A 17,133-nucleotide genomic window follows, 5' to 3' on the forward strand; every position below is an offset into this window, starting at 1 on the left:
TTCATGAAAAGGTTTATTTTTTCATAGGACACTGTTCCCCAGCCAAGGGGGCCCAGAGTGCCCTCCCCTGAATTCCCCTGCAGCCAGCGGCCTGAGCCCCACTCACACAAAGTTCTGAGCAATGGCCAGCACCTTGGAAAATTCGCCTTCCCTCTGGCGAAGGCTGGTAGGGATGGGTGTCTTAATTCGAGTGCCCACAGGGTTACCATTGTCCTCAATGAGGACCACGTTGTTGGAGTCGAACCTGGGGGTCATCTGGGGGCCAGGCATGCGATGCCCCACAATGAGCGCCTTTTTCTTCTGTCCCTTGATGGCCAGCAGTATCCGGTCGCCCACCTTGCCCACCCCACTCTTGTTATAAACATGGATGCAACGAGGAGGGCGATGGTACGGAGTATTCCCCAGGGCACTGTTGTCCACCACACGGACCCGCGTCATCTTCTGAATTGCACTGAAGCTCCCAGTGGTGCTGGGGAAAGAGAAAAAAAGTCTTAGGTCTGTCTCTCTCCCAGTCAGGGTGCAGAGGCCCCTGAGGCCAAGGCCTGGGAGAGATCCAGGTTAGCAATGACATGCTGAACAGAGCAAAACCCAGGGCCCTGACAGAAAATCAGGTGCTTGTGAAGACTTTTCTGTGCCCAAGACAGCTTCCTCACAATCAAAAGCTTCTGTTGCTGGGTCAACATTCCAATTTGGAAGGATTTTAAAGACAGCCCAACTTTCTGTTACAACGAACTTCATGGCAGCCTAACTGAAAGCCTTTGGTATCCAAAAAAACTCTGAGGATTAAGGGAATATTTTATGGGCCAGGCCACACCTATTGCCTAGCCTGTAAAACCTGCTCACCCAGAATAAACTGATTCCCAAACTTCCCATCTATGTGTTGCTGGGAACCAGGTGATAGGAGTTAAGTAGGTTGGCTAAGGGAGTCCCCTGACATGATGGAAGAAACCAGAAATAAGTCAAGGTTTCAATGCATTTTCCCCCATTAGAATGGAACTTTTTTTTTAAGCAGTACCTATTAAAGGCAGAGACGCTATTGTCAAGCAATCTGATAACAGTGGGATTTCTATTTTCCCAAAGCTAGCACTTTAAGTGCTAGCATTCTCCAGGATAATCCTAGGCTCTCCCCTCGTATCCCACATGCCTACTCTGGGGAAGTTTTATTTATTCCCTTTGCTTCCAACTAGTAAATCCCATCTCTAGCCTTACTCCTCGCCTATATTCTGGCCCTACATTTCCACTCTCAGCTCCCAACATGTTCCACTGATACTGCAGACTCACTAGGTCCCACGCTGACCTCATCATCTCCCCTTGCAAACCTCCCCATGCTGCTACATTTCTGATCTACATAATGGTTTCTCTAGCCTCCAAGCCATAAATCTCTCTCTCCATCAACACTCTGGCTGCCAAGTCCTATTGATACTACCTGTGAAGCTCTTCTGTCCTTTCCCTCCACCTCCACCAATACTTCTGTTTGGCAGCTTTCTCTCTTACACCAAGACTGTTACATTAGTGTCTTGTGTTGCCAGCCAAGAGCTCTTTTAGGACATAAAACTGAGACCACTCCCCTTAGAACTGCTGAATGGTCCACCATTGTCTACACTATTGACCTGGCCCCACTTACCTGCCCTCTGAGGACCATAGAGTACCTTGTGCCCTCCAGGCACGCCAAACCTCTCAGCCCTCTTTGGAGGTCTGGAACCTTCCTGGAGGTCTGGACAGGGCCTGCTCCCACTTGCCTTCTGGGAAGGCTGCCTCTGCTCTCCTTTCCTCCTCTTCCATTAGCAGCTCGGGTCTCAAGCTATCCAAAGTACCGTACAAACCTCTATTATTATACTGGTCACATTTCCTCAGACTTATTTGTTTCCAAGTTTGCTCCTGTGGCCAACTGTGAAGACTCTTTCAGCACAGGAAGCAATTCTTATTCATCTATGACCAACCCTAGGCGCAGTGCTCAGTAAATGCCAGGGAGTAAGTGCACAAATGGGGCCAGGAGGCATGTTTGCCAACAAGAACGAACCCCATGTTCTGTGTCCTAGCTTAGCATCTAAAAGGAGGGGAGGCTGTCACACTTCTATCATGCCAGAGTCTTGGTAATAAGCATATAACATTTTAAAAAGAGCTTCTGTTTTTAAAAGAGGGTTTTCAAGCATGGGGGGAATGACAGGGTTGAGATATGTTGGGGTCACTATAAATCTGGCAAAGACTGAAGTTTCATCTACTATAGGCCATTCCCTCTCCAATAGCAAAGCCACCTCCTTACCAATCCTCTTACCCAACTTGACCAAACCCCAGCTGCTCTGGCCCCTTTAGTTTTCCCAGATGCCAAGCCTACCTCTCTTCATTCCCACTCCCTTTCTAGTCACATAATACCCATCCCTGATGGGAGGTTTACTCCAAGACACAGCTCTAAGAATTGAATGGGAAAGTTACCTGAAACTGCGCTGGCTGAATGCTCTGCTTGCATGAGTGAAGGGGCCCCAGAGCCCAGCAAAAAAAGCCATGGCAAATCCTGCAGGAAAAGAGGGGGAAAGGATTTATTTCTAAATCAGTGTCCTTCCTTACTCAGAGCCAGCCTGCCAAGGACTCATGTGGGAGATGGTACTTCTAGCGTAAGATCATTAGTCACTAAATATAAATCTTAGTGGTTAAAAGATACGCAGATGATTAGATCGAACTCCAGCTACAGTTTTGCTGATTCATATTTTAACTGGGGTCAGAGAGTTGGAACGGCCCACAGCAGTTCTTGCTATAATACAATAGCACAGAGGATGCCTTCCTGGTTACATCACTTCCACAGACAGGAAGAAAGCAGGAATCCTCTGGTATACACCCACCTAGTGACCCCTCCCCAAGTCCTCCAGAGGCCTGCATACTAGTGCCACCATTGACACTCAGGTGCCTCCTGAAGTCTGAACTTTACTCCCTAAAGGTAAACTGCCCGAGCAGCGGCTGTATTGTCTTGTCACCATATTACCTTTCCCCAAATATAAAAGCCAGAACACCTGGGTAGCTCAGGGCTAGCCAAGTAGAGCCAAAGGATGTCCTTGCCAAGTCAATCACCAAAGCCGCTATCTGGGTCAGTATCCCAAACAACAATATAACACGGAAAAACTACCTGCCCCACACTACAGCTGAAAGCAGAGTTTGGGAGAACAAGTTGGAGATAAAAGGACAAACCCCAACCCAACACCAATGCCTCCAACTTGGAGAACCCCAACCCTGTGGCTCCCTAGCACCAACAAATATGGCAACCCCAGCTGCCCGCCAACACTTGGGCATCAGTTAGGGCCATGTGTAAGAAAATCCTACAGCCAGCTGCAAAACATGCCTGTTCTATCCAAACGTTTGGCTGCACATGGCCTCATGGAGAACTCTGCTGAGAAAGACCTCTACCACACACAGCCTTCCCTCACCTAAGTTCAAAGCACCTCAGATAAGATTTTATTTAATAAGGGTGGGAGAGGGAGCCACTATTTACTTCCAAAGAAATATCCAGACACTCCAGAAATGTTTATTAACTACAATTTAGCCTCAAATCACAAGCTTAGTCACCAGTGTTTTCCATAAGACAACTCAGGAAGCACTGGCCAAAATGTAACTATGATCAGAAAAGTAATTGCAAAAGGCAGCAGTGAACTTATAGAACTATCAACATCTGACACATTGAATCAAAGACTAGCAGACCAGGCCAGCTTTACCTTTAAAGCTGGGTGACCTGGGACAAGAACTCTTGAGCTTTGACTTCCCCATCTGCAATAACTACTCACAGCTGGTCATGGGATAAGCTGTATGAAGCACGGAGCACAGTCCCTGACACTCAGAACCTACTGGCTGTCTCTGTCACCATCATCATGGCCCATCCAATTACATCTCGTCTTACAGATGAGGAAACAGAGATACAGAGAGACTACAGAGTGATGAAGTGACTTGTGTGAAGACTCACAGCTAGCCACAGGCAAACCCAGAACCAGGCCTAGCCTCAGTCCAAGGGTCTTCCCCAACACCTTATAGCTTCACCCAGCCATATAATGCTCACTTCTTGCAGGAGAGTTCAGGGTGAGCAGTGGCAGATTTAAGGGTCATCTGGTCTGCTTATTTTTTTTCTTTCTTTTTTTTTTTTTTTAAGATTTTACTTATGTATTCATGAGAGAGAGAGAGAGGCAGAGACAGGTAGAGGGAGAAGCAGACTCCTCACAGGAACCCAATGTGGGACTCGATCCTGGAACTCCAGGATCACGCCCTGAGCCAAAAGCAGACACTCAACCACTGAGCCACCCAGGCATCCGTTTTCTTTCTTTTTGAAAGCCAATAGTTATAACACACCAGGCACTAGACTGAGGGCTTTACGTTATCCTCTCATTTAAGCTTCACAAAAACTCTATGGAACAGGCATTAGTATTAGCCTCATTTCACACATGAGGAAATAAGGCCCGTTGAGGTTAGAGAATTCGCCCAAGGTCACACAGCCAGGAGTGACAAAGGTGAAATCTGAACCCCAGTAGCTGGGCTTCCCAAACCCAACAGCTCTTACTCAACAGCTAACATGCATGGTTTAACTTTAAATATTAATATTTTTCCAACTGTGAATTCATCTTTGTTCCATCACTGGTATCACAGGCACATTTTTCTCTTGCCCAACTCAACGCTTGCTGAATCAACTGAAATGTATAAACACCAGGTGAAAATTACTCACTTTAATCCGATTTAAGTTTTGAAGACAATGTGTAGTGTAGGTGGCAAGAATAACTCCAGACTGAACAATAACTAAAAACTAGCCTTAAAAAAATTTTTTTAAAGGCTCTGAAAAGCAGTCCGTCTGGTCCAGGCTGCAGGGACCTCTGATGTCAGCTAAGCTTTCCCATCTGACTCTAGCGGGCCCTTGTTCTCACTCCCAGGAAGAGGCTCCTCAGCTCCTCCACAGAACCCTCAAGATTAGCCCAGCACCACCCACCCACATTCCCTCTCCTGAGAACTGCAACACCCTCCCCCTCCACACTGCACCTCTTCCTCAATAACACTTATGTTAATCCAAGGACTGCCAAAGTGCTGGGGGCTTCCCAGAACTTTCCCGACTTGGGTCCAACAAACCCACGATTCAAGGCACCTCTCTCCAATCTGTTGGGCAGCCTGGGCACAGACCCAAACCCAGACCTCTTCTCCATGCCTTGCTCATAAGCCACCCCCACAACCTATGCCCATCTCTGCCCAGCTAAATCTGACCCAGCGCCAAATGCATCTCCTCCAGGAAGCTTTGTGTAAAATTGCAGCATCATTTGCTACCCCTCTTGTACATTGAGGACACTGGGGGATCCCGTGCCAGAGGAACTCTCATAGCTCCAATGTTCACTATCCAAACTCAGTCACTGCATAAATTTAGATACTTTTTTTGAGATAAGGCTGATAACACTTAACATTCTAGTTCTTGCTACTCATTCTCCAAAATTCAGGAACCAGAGATCTTGGTAACATGGCATCTGAACTCACACAAGAATTCACAGATCATATAGACTCAGATCATAAGGATTATGTGTAGTGCCCTCAGACACAGGAGCAACACACTCATATCTCCAGGGGGTGCTTCCATTTTCACAAGGTCCAATTCAAAGACTTTTCACTAGCTCTTTAGTGGATTTGATAGTGACTGCCGCCACACCCAAAGAACTTAAGACATCCAGTGAACAGCAGTAAGCATTCTCATAAACAAGAAAGCACAGAAGAACCAAATATGTTCACTTACTGTATACATGTCCCTTGTTTCTTTAAAATAACAAAAACAAAAACCTATGGTCCCCTCCATTCCCACTCCAGCAAAAGACCCCAGCAAGTCTTGATAGAGTAGGAACACAATGAATATTTGTTGAATAAAATAAATGAGGTAGCCAACAGAAAAACAGAATCCCTTCACCTGTGGCTCCACACAGAAGGAAAGCCAGACCCTGTAGAGCTCTTACCTGTGTATCAGGAACCGGGACATCACATGCAAGCATACTTTAGAACCACAGCGCCAGTCATGGGAGGATCAGCCCATGCCATGTTTACAAGCCCCTAGAATCATCTCAGTGGGCCTACAATGCCCACTGGTCATTCTTGTGTCCTTCATTCAGGCTCCCAGTGACTTGGGGAAGCCTCCCTGACAAAGGAAAAACACCTCATCCCACCACTAAATAACTGGTTTGGATCAGACAAGAGTAATGGAGGCAGCAATATACTTCAAAGCAACTCTGAATGACCTTGATGTTATTTCCCAGCATAAATCCATCAGCAGACATAGGCCCTGATTCACTTCAGAGCAGTCTATATATAATGCTTTGTTTCACAAGCAATGTCATTCTGAGTCTTGTATTTGCACAGGAAAAAAAACCCCAATGACATTTCCTTCTCCACAACACTCTCACTCAGAGGTCAACTATTCAGGAGACTCCAGTGCCAGAGATGGCTTTTCATGCCACTTCCTGGTCAGCATCAAGTATTGCCCTCCAGGTTTAGAGTATGAATCACAACCTCTCCGGAGAGAGGGAAGGGGGGTGGGGGGAGCAAGAGAAGGAAGGAAGGAAGAAAGGAGGGAGGGAGGGAGAGGGGGAGGGAGGGAGGGAATGAAAGAGAGAGATTACTTCATACAGTCCAAGAATTGTGTTCATTTTCCATCCTGGTTTAGCTTTAAGATCTCCCTTCCATTTTGAAGGCCAGGGAGGGCTGTAAGTTTCAGGGACACACAGGTGAATATTTTACTTGGCAACACCTTATAGGTCCCATTGGAAATACACTCAGTGAGAGCAGGGACCAGGTCTGCACTGGTCAGTGCTACACACTAGAAAACTCAGTGTAATTGCACACAAATGGAGTTTACTAAGTATCTATTAAATGAATACAATTCAATCTGCAACTGCAATTCATGCTCAAGTTCCAGAGAGGTTCCATAATGGAGGGGTTGGTGGTCTTTCTTGTGTCCTTCACTCAGGCTCCCAGTGACTTGGGGGAAGCCTCCTAGACAAGGAGAACTCATGTTTAGTGAATTTTAACACACAGAGACTCAGCTGGAAAAGCAGACAGAAAGAGCCTATACCTCTGGTGCTTTCAGGAAAGCAAGAATGTACCACTTGAGCAAGGATCAGCAAAATGGTATACTTAGTATCAGAGATATATACATGGATACAGGGGATCCCTGGGTGGCTCAGTGGTTTAGTGCCTGCCTTCAGCTCAGGCCCTGATCCTGGAGTCCACGGATCAAGTCCCACATCAGGCTCCTTGCATGGAGCCTGCTTCTCACTCTGCCTGTGCCTCTAGCGCGCGCTCTCTCTCTCTCTCTCTATCATGAATAAATAAATAACATCTTAAAAAAATAAGAGAGAGATATACATGCATACATATATATTGTCTCCACCTGAACAATTTCCATCTTTAAGTGCCTGAACATGTTAAGTACATTTTAAAGGACTCTCAAGAGGAATAGACTCTAAAAATAGAGCAAAAAAAAAAAAAAAAAAAAAGTTCACAATCACAAAGGTGTGTTCAAAGGACATTGTCAGTAACTGAAAAGAAACACTACACAAATGCAAGGTCTAGCCACAAAAAGGAAAAACACTTAGTGTAAAGATAGAAGCATCCCTCTTAATTAAAGCAGGGAAAGGCAGAAGCCTACCCATTTCTTCTGTACCAAAAAGTACTCTTATTTGTTGCTTAAAAACTCATTATTTGGGACGCCTGGGTGGCTCAGCAGTTGAGCGTCTGCCTTCGGCTCAGAGTGTGGCCGCAGTTCAGAGATCGAGTCCCATGTCAGGCTCCTACAGGGAGCCTGCTTCTCCCTCTGCCTGTGTCTCTGCCTCTCTCTGTGTCTCTCATGAATAAATAGGTAAAATCTTAAAAAAAAAAAAAAAAAAAAAAAACCTCATTGTTTTGTTGTCCAAGTAGTCCCTTTTAGGAAGTTTTGTGCATTTTTTTTCAAACCTCATCCAAGTAGAATATATTACAATTCTCAAAGTACTTTCATAGATCACTTTGTTGGATGATTCCCTTTTTTTTTAAGATTTTATTTTATTTTTTAAGATTTTATTTATTTATTCATGAGACACACAGAGCGAGGCAGAGACACAGGCAGAGGGAGAAGCAGGCTCGATGCAGGGAGCCCGACATGGGACTCGATCCTTGGACTCCACAATCATGCCCTGAACCAAAGGCAGATGCTAAACCGCTGAGCCACCCAGGCGTCCCAAGATTTTATTTTTAAGTAATCTCTACATCCAACATGGGGCTCGAACTCACTTACTCTACTGACTGAGCCAATGGATGATTCCCTTGATGAGCACCCAAGAGAAACCTATAGACAAGTAACAAAAAGGAACAGTCTGCAAGGGGCTGAATCTGCTAAGGGTTTTTGAATAGTTCTGAGGGCTCAATAAAGTACCATTTGCAGATGAAGAAATGAAGTCCAAAATACTAAGCAACTTGCTGACTGTCCAAGGTCAGAAGTCTGTATCTATTTTACCCTATACAACTAAGATGGCTGCTCTAATCACTAATAAACTTCACAGAAACACACCTCACAGAGGGCAAGCATTCTTTCTCTTCTGCCAAATCTTTTAAAATTCAGGTATTAAAAAGCTTTTTCATTAAATTAAATTTCACTTAGCTAACATACAGTGCAGTATAGGTTTCTGGAATAGAATTAGCACTGATTTATCACTTATATACAACACCCAGTGTTTAATACCGTCTATCTAGCCAATCCCCCACCTACGTAAAAAGCTTTTTTTTTTTTTTTTAAGGTTTATTTACTTTAAAGAGAGAGCATGCATGCACAAGTGAGGGGAGGGGCAAAGGGAGAGAATCTCAAGCAGACTCCCCACCGAGTGCACAGCCCCATGCAGACTCAATCCCATGACCTTGAGATCATGACCTGAGCCAAAACCGAGAATTGGATGCTTAACTGACAGAGCCACCCAGGCACCCCCTGTCTTTTCAATAAATATCTACACTACACCCAGCCCAGGACCAAAGCTGAAACTGATCTGATTCTCCTACCAAGGTGTCAGTTTTCACAGCATCACTATCAATAAGCAAAGCATCCCTCCATGGTACAGTGGGCTGTTTCTACCAAGGCTACCAGTGAGGGCCCCATTTCTCAATTTCATTCACAAAGATAAAATGTTTCCAGGGTTCTTGTCCCATGCTTATTTATTTACCTTATGTTCCACCTGGTTAAGAAAGTACTTAAAATAGTGGTTCTTTAATATACATGATAATTCTCAATTATTCAAGTTGGTTTTTCAGTGTGTGGATTTTATCTATTCTAGTTTTGCTGCACGCGCGCGCGCGCGCACACACACACACACACACACACACACCATCCCTACCTCGCAAGTGTCCCAGAAATAAGTCTGTAACAATCTTGGTATGGTCAAAGTCAGAAAAACTGTACAAGGCAAAATTAAGTTCTACTTAATCACATACACTAATCCTTCCCATTAGTACCTCTACTGGGCCAGTGGCAAGGAGCCGGGTTTATGGAGATGTCAGTTGGGCAGGCAGGCAGTAGAGAAAAGGAAAAGCCTAGAGGAGCCCCTGGTCTCAAAGACAGGATGCTGCTAATGGAAAGCACATCTCTTTGACTTCCATCCTCTGGCGCCTCAGAAACTCTGTCAACTAGGAGTCCTAGGGAAGACCAATGAAGCATGCAAATGAAAATGCTTTGGCTTCCTTCAAGAAAGGGGTCATCCTCAAGTGAGGAATCCCTCTCTGAATTAACCAGTAGGGACTAGGTCTGCAGCATAAGCAGTCTGTTCCCATGGATGCTGACCAGGGAGAAGAGCTTCACTCCCTAATTCTCAGGGAGGCACCATGGGTGTGTCTTAAGATTCTTCACTCCTAAAAGTGTTTTTCAGCTAAAGTAGACATGACGAAGTGCTTCTTCCCTTTTCTAAAGACACAAATGATTTTTAGAAAGTTTTTGATGGGGACTTTCTCACTCTGACTTGTTTTTCACTAATAAAGAGTAAGCTACCTAGTGCCTTTCTTAACAAGAGAGTGGATCATCTGAGCCAGAGCAACATTGCTGGACTCTGAATCAGTCCTCTCTTACAAACTGGTTGTCACTGCTAATACGCCTGTACAATTGCACGAGGGTGAGCTACAACCCAAAACAAATCAGCCTCTAAAATGAAAGATAAAAAAAAAGATAAAAAAATAAAAAATAAAAATAAAAAAATAAAATAAAATGAAAGATAACTTATAACTAGTCCCCCCATAACCATAAGAACTACCCAAGTAACAAAAACAATAGGAAAATCCATTTTATGTGGATCCCCGAACACAAAAACGGGGCAAGGCAGGTTTTAAAGGACTCTTATATCATCTAAAATTCTAAATGCTGAGGAGAGTCTAAATAATAATGTTCAGGGATCCCTGGGTGGCGCAGCGGTTTGGCGCCTGCCTTTGGCTCAGGGCGTGATCCTGGAGACCCAAGATCGAATCCCACATCGGGCTCCCGGTGCATGGAGCCTGCTTCTCCCTCTGCCTATGTCTCTGCTTCTCTCTCTCTCTGACTATCATAAATAAAAAATAAATAAATAAATAAATAAATAAATAAATAAATAAATAAATAATAATGTTCAGTGCCTAACAGAGTGCCACCTGAAAAATGAATTCCATGCCAAGGTGTTTACCCCTGATATTCAGGAGCAACAATAAACTATTTTGGCCACTGTTTCTTCATGGATTCCACAGTGCATGTGATTCAATTATCATTTCAGGGTTTTTGAAAAGTTCCCTCTTCTGTCTGTTAATATGTGGTAATCTTAATCAGGCACAGACAGAAATAGACCAGGAATCCCCCACATGTTTAGATTAAAAAATAGTGATACATAAGAAATACCTTGCAGTGATCCTCAGAGATCCACTTCCATTACAAGTGCTATTGGCAATGGATCACACCAGCTTTACAACCACAAAATCAACACAATAAGCAAGAAGCTCCATAGGAAATATGCCTCCAAGAAGCTCTAAGGCTTGAATGGACAATTCCATCCAAGAAAAATAAAAACAAAAACAAAAAAAGAGTAGATTCCTTGTCATCTAAACTGCTTGCTCCTACCCAAAACAACTTGCAGAATTCAAATCTACAATGACCCTTCCCACCAGGAAGTCTACCAAAGACAGTTTCACCCCACACTCCTTTCTACCCTTCCCAAGTAAGCCAACCCACCTCCTATCTTGACAAAATGATTGTTCTTAAATTGCATTAACTTCCATGAATGAAGAGTAAACAGTCTTTCTTCCTGGACAGTTATCTCCCTAAAAAAAAAAAAAAAAAAAATAGAGAGAGACACACTCTATTCTTTACGGTATGTTCCCAGGGTGCTGAATCCTCGTGTACAGTTTAAATGACTGAACATTCAGACTGAGGAAGGCAAGAAAGCAAACAGGAGGATACAGAAGATCAATACATTTTGAAGTTTTCCGTGACACACAAAAAGCACACAGGGTATAACACCTAACACATTCACATCCGTATGTGCACCTGAAGCAAGCATCAAGAAATAATACTTGGTCTAGGTACGATGCACAGTGATCTCTTCTTCTTTTTCTTCTTCTTCTTCTTTTTTTTTTTTTTTTTCTTTTTTAATGATGGCCATGATGCACTAAACTGGATCCCAGCTAACCAATGGGACTTAGTTTGAATGGGAGTTCAGTTTGAACTGCAACAAGTCACACCCCCCAGGGGCATTCCACAAGCAGTTTGAAGGAACCCTTCAAAAAGCCAGCGGCCAGCAGAGAAAAACGACCAATCACGAGAACCAGACACAGCCAGGTGGGCAATGCCCTTCCTCCTCCGTCCAGCAGCCGAGCCAAGCCGAGCCGAGCCGGGGTGTAAGTAGCTCCTAATCTCCCAGCTTTTTCCAAGTCACCCAACGGGACTCCATCACATGCCCTTCTGTTACCCTGTTTGTAAATTCAGTCCAATCTCTTAGGACGGCAAAGTTCACTGACTGCCCACTCTGGAAAGCAAGACTTGCTCTTTGTCCCCAGACCGACCCCCTTCACGCCTGGAGGAAAAGAGCCTTCCCCAAATTCAGTGCACAGGGTGGTGCTCTGCGTGCCTCTGCGATCTCTGCGTGGGTGCCACAGGCACACACAAGCCTGTCCCTCCCTCTCCCTTCCCCTCTCTCCATCTTTCCAGGCTTAGTCCCAGGCTGATGCAGCCTCTGGTGAAATGAGAAACCAGGGAAGCCCCTGGAGCCGGGGGAGCCACGCATCCGCTCGACAGTGAAAGCAGCGGACTGGCTCTCCACACCACAGAAGCGCCTGGCAGGCGAGTCCCAAAGTCGTCGGAAGACGGGGAGGGGAGGGAGGGGAGGGGAGGGGAGGGGAAGGGAGGGAGGGAGGGGAGGGGAGGGAGGGAGGGAAGCGGAGAAGAGCAGACAAACTCGAGGTGCCGCGCGCCGCACAGCGACCGGCTGAGGCCGCGGGTCAAGGCTGCAGCGCAGCCCCCCTCCCAGCACGGCCCCCCACCCCTAGAAGGCGGGCGAGCGCAGGCGGCCGGCCCCGCGGGGTCGGGGTCAGGCCGGGGTCACCGGGGTCACGGGGCGCCCCGGCTCAGCGCGACCCCTCCCCTGCCCCTCCGCCCCCGCGGGGCCCACTAACCTCCCACCCAGCCCCGGGGGAGAGGGGGCGCGCCTTCCCTGCTGCGGGGAGGAAAGAGAGCGGAGGAGAAGTTCGGAGCTTAGTGCCCACTCCCCACCGCCACCCCGCCGTACCGCTCTCGCCGCCCCGGAACGGCCCGCCGCGGCCTCCCCGGCCCAGCGCCGCCTTCTCCCCCCGCGGCGCGGCCGCGACACTGCGCCTGCGCGCCCGACCCGGCCGGGCGAGCGGCGTCTGAGCGTGCGCGCGCGCCTTGCGTGTGCTGGCGTGGGGGGCGGGGCGTCCGCGGCCCCGCCCCCTCCTCGTCCCCCTCCCTCCTCCCGTTCCCCCTCCCCCAGACACTGCCGCGGCCGCCGCAGGAGCCCGGAGCTCGAGCCGCCCAGCGACTCCCCCTCCCCCTCCCCCAGCCCCGCCCCGCCCCAGCCCGGGGCTCCGAGCCGGAGCCGAGTCTGCGCCTGGGGGTAAGTACGCGACCCTTCCCCAACCCCTTCTCTTTTCTTTGAGGATCCTACCGCCACCCAAAGAAAACCCCGGACTCAGCTGCGTGTCCCCTCCCTTCAGCCTCCTTGCGGGACCCAGAGGTGCCCGGGCCCGCGGGACCCAGTGGTGCCGCGCGCTGCCCCCAACCCCGCGCCATCCTGAGCCAAACACGAGTCCTCCGAGCCCCGCCGAGGGTCCAGATGTGCGCCGCCGTCTGTCCCCACCCCTGGGGAGACCCCGAGGGGTGGGACCCCCGCCCCCCCGCCCGCCCGGCCCCGGCCCCCTAGCGCCTCCCTTCTCCCACCTGCCCAGTCCAGGTGCGCGTCCCCCGCGCGCCCCTCCAGGGTTCCAGCTGCGCCCCCACCAGCCCGCTGCCGCTGGGGGAACCTGCCGCCCCCGCCCCCGAGTTTTGGATCCCAGGGTCGCCAAGTCCAGCGCCCTCGGTCTCTTTTACCTTCTCTCCTGTTCCTGGGGCTGAGTACCCCAGAAGCCGGCCCGGGGCAGCGGTTCGGCCCGTGCAAGGGCAGGGTCTGCGGGTGCTGGCATGAGGCCGGCCGCTCGCTGCCCCCAGCCCGTCTGGGGACTGGTCGCGGGCCGGGGAGGCGACTGGCCCCGTGAGCGTGTCCTCTCCTTGCGCCCCACACAGTGCAGTTCATTCATGAGCCGCCCGGGCCTGCGTTGGAGGGTGCGGTGGGGAAAGGATTCAGACGCGGAACCAGGAGTGGGGCAAAGGCCCTGTTGGGGGGAGGGGGCGCGCTTTGTCCCTCCTGGCCTTCCTGACCGTCTAGGGAGGACAGTCCCAAAGATTTGGTGCCTTGTTCTTCAGAAGAGAAGGACACTTGGGAACTGGAGAGGAGAGGTCAGAGGGGCTGCCTGCCCTTGGGGCTCTGTGCCTGCCACCTGCCAGGGTCCCCTGGGGGGAGGTCTGTTGGCTCAGCACTCCACTTCCCTGGGGGGCAGGAGAGCCCTGGCTTCTCTACCCAGTACCATCCTCTCGCCTTTCCCTGGGTCTGCCCAGGAAGAATGAGGTTGTGCACAGCCCCTCTTGAGGTCGGACCCTTAGTCTTGCCTCGCAGGTGCATGTGAGGAGAGGAGTGGGAGTGTCTACCAGGCTTCCAGCCCTGATGTGCTGGCAGCATGACTGTCCTCCAGGGCACCAGAGGGTCCAGGCCCTGGCTTGCTCCAGGTGGCACATGCTGGGGCCTGCTGCTGGCTCACCCAACTCAGGCTTGACCTGTGGGTAGGTGGGTGGGTAGGGATGTAGCAAGGCAGAAGGCCAGTGGTGGGTGGCTAAAGGTAGCTAGGGTAGCTAACCCCCTTTTGGACATTCTACAAGTTCTCTCCAATTGTAACAGAGTCTTAGAGACCTCAGTTCAAATTCCAGCTCTGCCATTCTTTAGCTGTGTGACCTTGACAAATTACTTAACCTGTCTGAACCTTAGTTTTAATATAAAAGTGTGTTTACTACCACCTCCTTACATGATTTGTCATGGGGATCAACTAGATAACGCAGGTAAAGAGTCTGGCACCCTGCCTGGTTGTTGATCAATAACAGGTTCTCTTCTCTGAACTTCTGACCCATCCTAGCATAGCATCACCCTCCTATGCTCCCCCAACCTTTCCAACCTGCTACAGATGGATTGGGTATGTTTGAAGAGTTTGGAAACACACCCTGCCACTTAGAGGCTGGGTCCCAAATGCCATATGAGCCCCTGGGTCTAAACAAGAAACCCATCCTGAGTGAGAGGCTCTATTATATTAAAGTCTGTTTTCCTTTATTTTGATTTTGACCAATTTTTCTCCACTAAACCAACCCTTTAAAGCCACACTTTATTAATAACAGTAGCTATTTTTTTAGAATCCATCACGTGACTTGAATTGTATTAAGAGTTTTACATAAATCATCTTATTTCGTTCTCAAAACAACCACACTACTGAATTATTCCCATTTTTCAGATGAAAGAACTGAGGCCCAGGGTGGTGAAGTAAATTTGCCCAGGTCAGTAGCCAGATCTGTCTCATCCTAGAGACTGAACTCTTAACCACCAGGCCCTGTTGCCTGTCATCTGCCCCTCTCTCGAAACCTGAAATCACAACCACAGGGTCTGAGTGGAGGGTCTGGCAGCTACAGGCAAGAAGGAAGACAAACAGAAATAGGGTGTGGCATTTCTCCAGAGCCGTAGCTGACACCCCCCAGGCCCCTGGTGGAAGCAGCTACTCTGTTGGCGGGGCAGCAAAATGCAGTGGTCAAGAGCATATACTTAAACCAAGTTACCTGAGTCTATATCTGGATCTCCGACAGACAGGCTGTGTGATGTTGGGCAAGTTATGTACCCTCTCTGTACCTCAGTTTCTTCTCAGGATCCTGATGGCGAGGAAATGAGTTGACATGTGTAAAGCGCTTAGAACTGTGCCTGGCACAAAATCAGAGTAAAACAAGTATTTGATAAATGCATTCTTTTCCTACTATATTTATTTTCACTTGTGGATACTTTTTAAATGCATTCTTTTCCTACTACCTTTATTCTCATTTGTGGATACTTTTTTGCCAGGCCAGTGAAGTTGGGAGGGGTGGAACAAGGATATTAATACTTCTTTGCTACAGTTTGGAAGACTGAGGCCCAGGTTACATAGTAGCAGAGCTGGCCTCCATCATCACCTCCTCCCTACAGACCTCACTGCCTTCCTATGAGCCCAGGCCCTAAATGAAATCTCCCCCCACCCTCACCACACACACACTTCTTAATGGTAAAATAACAACCTTTAGATAGCTGGAAATAAAGTCCTCTGCCACCCTCCACACACTGCTAGCTAAATTCCAGGACTAGAGAAATTCCAGGATACAGCTGGCTGAGTGGATGAACTGCCCCCGCCCCAACACCTCCCCGCAAATATTCTGCCTCAGTCTCTTCCCTCCTCCCAGCTGCTCTCACTGAAAAGCTTTGAACAGCTGCCCTAGGTGAAGTTCAGCCCAGCAACCCCGCCCTCACAATTTGGAGCTCAGAGTAACCCAGTCAGCCTGAAGAGCCACCAGCCCTGGCTCCACCCTTTACCTGCCCTGTGACCTCTCAGTGAGTTGCTTCTCCTCCCTGGGTCCCTACTTCCTCCCCTGTAAAGTGGGGACAGTGATCTGATCCTGCAAGTGTGCCCTGCCTTCCTGGGTTATTGGTGTAGAGGGGCCGGGGTTGGGGAGAATAAGATCAATGCACTTGTGGAGGGAAGAGTGTTTTGTGACTGTGAAGAGGGAGGCAGCAGATGGGCACAATAATTTCAGTTACTAAGCATCTACCTGGACCTTCACCCATCCTATGGGGTCTCCTTAATATAGAAGCTCCCAGAATGTTCCACCTTCCTTTGGTGTGGAGAGGACTGGGAGGGGGACGCTTCAGGGGTTAATACCCATCGCATTCTCATCAGGTGGAGCCTTGGAATTAGGAAGACAGGCAAAAAGTAGGAATGGACTGTCTTTATTGCTGGAGTACACTGGAGTTGGGAGTTGACGAGGGAGGCGCTAATGCAGAGGGCCCCCAAATACCAGAGACCCTAGCTACCTTTAACTCTGGTGCCCCAGGGTTCTATACACCTTTTGTTTACATACCCAGCCTCCCAGGCACACCCACACACACCCCTCAACTTAGAGACCAGTCTCCTGTCTCCCCCCAACACACACACAAATAGACACATCAGCACACATGTACACACCTAAGCATACACATTCCCACAGTGCTCTGGTGTTTTCTAGCCAGGGAACATTTAATGAGCTTTTATGAAGGTTTCATGTTCTACAGAGTACTGTTCTAGGCACATGAGAAAAGCATGGTGCCCTGAACTGTGTTCTAGCTTTAAAAAGAGGTTGACCTAAGTTTGAACACCATCATTTTATTAGCAGTGTGACTTAAGGAAAGTTACTTAACCTCTCTGAGCCCCTGTACCCTCATCTTAAAATGGCAATAATATCCAACTCAAGACTGTTAAGGATTAAGTGAAATTATGTATGTGTTATTCTTGAAACAGTGG

The 17,133-nt window shown here is 48.4% G+C and overlaps 2 protein-coding genes across 6 annotated transcripts in view; one reads left to right on the plus strand and one right to left on the minus strand.

Annotated features, from left to right (window-relative positions):
* On the minus strand, positions 1-13,744 carry MRPL14 (mitochondrial ribosomal protein L14). Of its 3 annotated transcripts, XM_049092589.1 has the most exons (4): positions 12,753-12,832; positions 11,201-11,289; positions 2,434-2,512; positions 1-469 (listed from the first exon to the last, which is right to left on the minus strand). In XM_049092589.1, the coding sequence occupies exons 2-4, from the start codon at positions 11,235-11,237 to the stop codon at positions 103-105; spliced, it is 483 nt and encodes a 160-aa protein (XP_048948546.1). In that variant the 5' UTR covers positions 11,238-11,289; positions 12,753-12,832; the 3' UTR covers positions 1-102. The 3 variants fall into 3 exon arrangements, with proteins under 3 accessions (XP_048948546.1, XP_035553404.1, XP_025274672.1); XM_035697511.2 differs by lacking the exons at positions 11,201-11,289; positions 12,753-12,832 and adding an exon at positions 13,571-13,744; XM_025418887.3 differs by lacking the exon at positions 11,201-11,289 and having other exon boundaries at positions 12,753-12,881.
* Positions 11,850-17,133, plus strand: part of TMEM63B (transmembrane protein 63B) — a 25,523-nt gene continuing 20,239 nt past the window's right edge. For 2 of the 3 annotated variants that reach the window (XM_025418883.3, XM_025418885.3), the window contains exon 1: positions 12,942-13,097. The gene's annotated coding sequence lies outside the window, so the exon portion shown is untranslated. Of the gene's footprint in view, positions 11,866-12,175; positions 12,308-12,941; positions 13,098-17,133 lie in introns of those variants that run through there. The other variant, XM_025418884.3, reaches the window with a different exon arrangement.

The sequence above is a fragment of the Canis lupus genome, chromosome 12 (assembly GCF_003254725.2).
Source record: "Canis lupus dingo isolate Sandy chromosome 12, ASM325472v2, whole genome shotgun sequence".
Lineage (NCBI taxonomy): Eukaryota > Metazoa > Chordata > Mammalia > Carnivora > Canidae > Canis > Canis lupus.